The sequence below is a fragment of the Rhincodon typus genome, chromosome 13 (genome assembly GCF_021869965.1).
Source record: "Rhincodon typus isolate 14 chromosome 13, sRhiTyp1.1, whole genome shotgun sequence".
NCBI lineage: Eukaryota > Metazoa > Chordata > Chondrichthyes > Orectolobiformes > Rhincodontidae > Rhincodon > Rhincodon typus.
The window spans coordinates 68,317,246-68,323,240 of NC_063344.1; the positions used below are offsets into that span (position 1 = coordinate 68,317,246).

The 5,995-nt window shown below is 46.5% G+C and overlaps 1 protein-coding gene across 1 annotated transcript in view; it reads left to right on the plus strand.

Moving 5' to 3' along the window:
• Positions 1-5,995, plus strand: part of LOC109924489 (peroxynitrite isomerase THAP4-like) — a 24,843-nt gene that overhangs the window by 17,601 nt on the left and 1,247 nt on the right. Inside the window, exons 3-4 of the mRNA XM_048604145.1 lie at positions 3,863-4,019; positions 5,293-5,319. Coding sequence (XP_048460102.1) covers positions 3,863-4,019; positions 5,293-5,319 — 184 coding nt within the window. The remainder of the gene's footprint in view (positions 1-3,862; positions 4,020-5,292; positions 5,320-5,995) is intronic.

Genomic DNA, 5,995 nt, shown 5'->3' on the forward strand with positions numbered 1-5,995 from the left:
AGCTCCGGATCCAACGCATCATCCTCCGACACTTCCGCCATCTGCAATCCGACCCCACCACCAAAGACATCTTTCCCTCCCCAACCTTATCTGCTTTCCGGAGGGACCACTCTCTCCGTGACTCCCTTGTCCGCTCCACACACCCCTCCAGCCCCACCACACCCGGCACTTTTCCCTGCAACCGCAGGAAATGCTACACTTGCCCCCACACCTCCTCCCTCACCCCCATCCCAGGCCCCAAGAAGACTTTCCACATCAAGCAGATGTTCACCTGCACATCTGCCAATGTGGTATACTGCATCCGCTGTACCCGTTGTGGCCTCCTCTACATCAGGGAAACCAAGCGGAGGCTTGGGGACCGCTTTGCAGAACACCTACGCTCAGTTCGCAATAAACAACTGCACCTCCCAGTCACGAACCATTTCAACTCCCCCTCCTATTCCTCAGACGACATGTCCATCCTGGGTCTCCTGCAGTGCCACAACGATGCCACCCGAAGGTTGCAGGAACAGCAACTCATATTCCGCTTGGGAACCCTGCAGCTCAATGGTATCAATGTGGATTTCACAAGCTTCAAAATCTCCCCTCCCCCTACCGCATCCCAAAACCGGTCCAGCTCGTCCCCGCCTCCCTAACCTGTTCTTCCTCCCACCTATCCCCTCCTCCCACCTCAAGCCACACCCCCATCTCCTACCGACTAACCTCATCCCGCCCCCTTGACCTGTCCGTCCTCCCTGGACTGACCTATCCCCTCCCTAACTCCCCACCTACACTCACCTTTACTGGCTCCATCCCCGCCTCTTCGACCTGTCTGTTTCCTCTCCACCTATTCTCTCCCTATTTATTTCAGAACCCCCTTCCCCTCCCCCATTTCTGATGAAGGGTCTAGGCCCGAAACGTCAGCCTTTCTGCTCCTGTGATGCTGTTTGGCCTGCTGTGTTCATCCAGCTCTGCACCTTGTTGTCTCGGATTCTCCACCATCTGCAGTTCCTACTATCTCTGATGCAATAATCTCAATGCTGTGGCTCACATTTAAGATTGGGACAAGGAGGAATTTCTTTTTCCAGCGTGCAGTGAACCCTGGAATTCTTTACTGCTAAAGGATATCAAGGTTGGGTAATTAACTATGGCTTTTTAATCACTGGGAGAATGGAGGGTTTCAGGATAAAGGCAGTGAAGTGAAGAATTATCAAATCAGCCATCATCTCATCGAATGGCAATGCAGACTAATGGGTTGAATGGCCTATGTCTGTTCCTATGTCTTTTGGCAGAACATTAAGGGTACAATTGCAGTGAAAAGGAAAAAGGAAAAAAAAATGCTGCATCAAATGCACATATGGAAAGATGCTATATACTGGAAAGGAACTGAATTGCTGATGGAGAGCTATGGCATGAGCTTCTGACCCAGTCTTGAGAAAGTTCAAAAATGTGTAAGGAGAGAGTTCCCAATCTGTGGTCTGTGATCCTTGTCGGATAATGAGGCAACAGTGACTTTCTTTACTGATTTAAAACTGGCAATCTTGGGGCCCAGATGAATTGCTAACATCTGCAAGGTCCTCTCTTCTATATTTTTCTAATGTTGGGAGTGACCAAATGGATTCCTGTGAAAGGTCCAATTACTATTGCTTATGAAAAGAGGAATTTACTTGTCTGAGAAATCCTGCCTTTTAGATTGTATGTATTCATGCTACTAAAAGTTTTATGGACACAATATTTTTGTAGGGGAGGAAAAACCTTTTAGGTTAAAGCAGTGTTTACTGTTGAGACTAAAACCCACTTTGGTGACTATCATAAAATCTGGCTCTGCACGGAATTGGCAGTGACGTAATGCAAATGCCTGTACAAGCAGAAATGGATTTTCATTTATGCTGCTAAGTATTGAGTTATAAAGTGAATTATAGAAAAAAATAATGATTCTGTTGAATTTACAATGTAGATTTAATATATCAAATTTTAGTTGAGGTTACTGAAGTATTTGGCTGCTTCAAGCATTGTGTAACAATAATTGCACAGGGTGTCTGAAACTTCAACTCTGCCAGCATTCACTCTGGCGCTATACAAAGTCTGAGGCATATGACTGCACCAGAAAAAAAAGAGAAGTGCTGCATTAGGTGAAAGAAAGCAACGAGAATGAGGCAGGTGAATGTTGACACAGATTAGGTGAGCTAAATTATCTGTTTCCGCACTGAGTTCTGTGTTTTCCTACATAAAGTCTTGTATCCGTGCTCAGTGGTGCCCAGAGTCTAATTTATCATTCCTGCTGCAAGTATGGAGAAGCACAGTAGGGGGCAGTAGATAGATACCCAAAAAGCAGCAGCTTGTTATCAATAGACAACTTTGAATAAGTTACTTAGCCAATTAGCAGTTTATTGCATGCTTAAGACAGTACTTTGAGGTGTGGTTATGTAATCAACAAGACTTTGACCAAGAGAGCATTCCAAAAGTAGTTTGTCTCTGTCTAATATTCTTGTCTGAATTTGTTTTAAGCTATGAATCCTTTACTACTTGTCTCACCAAGATTGTATATCATGTAGTAAGACATCCTTACTCCTTTGCTCAATCCTATTGTACTGAATGCTATTTGTCTTTTTAATTGTTTGCTGTATCCAAGTGTTATCATTGTGATCCTCTTCACCTCTGGGGCTTCCAGGTTGATAAAAGTGATGCGTAACCCTCGCAGCCTGGTCAAGGAGTGAGCTGTGGACTTTGAGGGTTGGGGGTGGTTAGAATTCTACACTTATGGCTTGGAACTGCAATTGTTCACGGTTTGGTTTGATTTGATTTATTACAGTCACATGTACCTAAGTACATGTGAAAAGCTTTGCTTTGCAAGCAGTACGGGCAGATCATAGCAAACAAGGACATATAAATCATAGGGAGCTTAGAGCGAGCCGTATAAGATTTTGGATGCACTGGAGGTGCACAAAGCAAGGACAACATTAGCAAGATCAACATTAATTGAAGTTAGAGAGTACATTCATCAAGCTAATAACAGCAGGGAAGAAGCTGTTCTTGAACCCGTTGGTGGATGTGTTCAAACTTCTGTACTTTCTGCTTGACGGAAGAGGTTGGAAAAAAGTAATTCCAGGGTGGGAGGGCTGTTTGATGTTGGCAGCCTTTCCATGGCAATGGAGATGTAAATGGAGTCCATGGCTGGGAAGTTGGCTTCCATGATGGTCTGGGCTCTGTATGCAACTTTCTGCAGTTTCTTGCGGTCCTGGCAGAGCAGTTGCTGAACCCGGCTGTTAAGCACCCGGATAGAATGCTTTCAATGGTGCTCTGTTGCTGAGGGTCCTTGTGCTGTGATCAGAGAATTGGACTACACCGCTGTCTAAGTTCCATCCCACACACTCTTTAATGTGGCTTCCCTCGTTTTTTTTTTGTTTAAAATAGCACTGCATTGTTGAAGTTGTCGTTCATATGAGATGGTCAGTGGAAATGCTGCCCTTTCAGGTGGATGTCAAAGGATTTATCCCTCAATCAACATCACTAATGCAACAAATTACCTGGTCACTTATTTCATAAGCTGCTAGTGGAATCTTGCTATGTACAAGTGTTATATATTCTTTCACAATGTAGTTGGCACAATCTAGCCAGCCATTAATGTCCTTGAGAAGATGGACTGTAGCAGTTCGACAAGGTAACTCACCACCATGCAGTATAGTTTAACCAACAATGCTGTAAGGAAGGAGGGAAGATTGCTGTACTTCCTACTTTACTATAATGTTTGCACTTGCACTGCTTATTTGGTTCCATAGCACTTTGGGATTTCCTAAGGTGATAGAAGATGCTGTAGAAATTAAAATTCTTTCTTTCACTTTATTTTTACCATATTCCCGGTCCCCACCCATCCCCACAATAGTTGTTCCTCTGAATCCAGCAATTGAACCTCTGTCTTGGATGTTGGGAAGCTGGATATCTGAGATGCCAGGAGAAGGCTCCTATCCAACCATTAAACCTTTCAAGTACATGGAGGAAGTCCAGATCACGCATGTTGGTCAACCCATGCTGAATATCTCGTAAGTTGGATTGTCATTATCTTGCAGTTAGAGTCTGATTTTTTTTTTTTTTGCAAAATAGCAGTACTTTTTCAACTGTGTCCAGTAACATGAGAGATGGTTTGCCCAGATTGATGAAGGAAAATTGCAGACGGAGTTAGAATTTTCTTTATTGCTAAAATTGGATAGCTGAAGTAAATAGGCAGTGTTGTTGATGCCGTGCAGGTATGTGTGGAAGATGTGGGCAAGTGGCCATAGGTCAGCAATTGGCAGAATTATTTCTCCGAGTGTGTGGCAATTTGACCTGTTCTCTGCCTGGTGTTATTTGATCCACAGGCACAGTGATTTCAGGATGGCTGAGTGGGGAATATTTGACATGAAGGAGCCTGTCTCACTCTGTATTCAGCTGCATGGTTCCATTTGATTCTCCCCACGTATCTGGTGTGCCCAATCAGTCTAAAACTGAAGTAAAACTGCCTCTTATTATTTTGAAGTAGCAAGGTTCAGTAACCCTCAAGGGACTACTTGTGTAGGGAGTGGTTAAAATGTGGAACTGTGTACCTAAAGGAATGTTTCAGCCCATTCAACATAGATGCGTTTGGGGAAACTAGATAAGGATATGAGGGAGAGATAGTAGGAACTGCAGATGCTGGAGAATCTGAGATAACAAGGTGTAGAGCTGGATGAACACAGCAGGCCGAGCAGGAAGGCTGACGTTTCAGGCCTAGACCCTTCTTGCCCAAAGCATCAGCCTTCCTGCTCCTCTGATGCTGCTTGTCCTGCTGTGTTCATCCAGCTCTACACCTTGTTATCTTAGATTCTCCAGCATCTGCAGTTCCTACTATCTCTGAAACAATTTTAACCCCACTGCGAAGCCTCTTCTAAGGATGCCTACCCTGAAGAAGTTACCCTCCTCCCTCCTGAAAAACCTCAGTGGATCTCTCTCCCACTGCAACACTCTCGTAACCTCTTCGGCCTTGAAACTGCTCGACCACGTCCTGAAGCAAACCAGGTACTACAGCCACATCACCTTTCTTAGTAACTGCCTACGGAACCAGATCATCCCCAATGGACTACAGTCCACATTCAGGCCTTCCCAATTTGGCCCCAGCCGTGACCATGTCTACATTCAGAACATTGAGATCATTAAGAAGCGTTTCACCCTGCGACCCCTGAAACAAACACTCGCAGCAATGCGCCGGCATCTCCAGGCACTACAATCAAGCCTACCCCAGCTCAGAGCCTCCCTCTCCCAGACCTGCAAAGGACTTCTCTTGTTTTTTATTCTTCGTAGGAACCACAACCTGAACTCACAATTCTACTCAGCTTTATTGGACACTAAAAACCATAAGTACAGTAAACTTACTGGTGCCTACCACCCAAAACGGGCCTGCTCCACCTCCCAAATCCCCAACCCTACCCAGGACCTTCCCCACAATGTGCCTGCTGCCATTGGCCATGCGGCCACTGTTGGAGCACCCACAGATGACATCACATCCTCCGCCGCCGGGTACACCACTTCCGGGACAGTGAGCGCCATCGACACCGCTGCTGATACCACCGCCTCCATTTCCGAGGCCAACACCTTAAACACTGAGGACGCACCTACCGTCACCGCTGCTGCCACCGCCTACGCCACTCCGCCCACCACTGACGCAACTCCGCCGATGCAACTCTGCCCACAGCCGACGCCGCAAGGCCCACCACCGACGTCGACGTTGCTCCACCCATTGCCTCCACAGCCAGCAGCTCCAGAGGAGACAGCAACACCCAGCCCTGCCGAGTCTTCACCATCCCCCCCAGACCTCCCCCTTACTGAGGACGAACGGTCAGTCCTCGGTAAAGGGTTCACCTTTGTCCCCCTCCACCCACACATCAACGTTTGGGCGTTGAGCAGTTTTTCCGCCGCCTCCGCCTCCACGCTTACTTTTTCAACCGTGAGCCTAACCCTCCCTCTACTGACCCCTTCTCCCGCCTCCAACACACCCCCTCCTCCT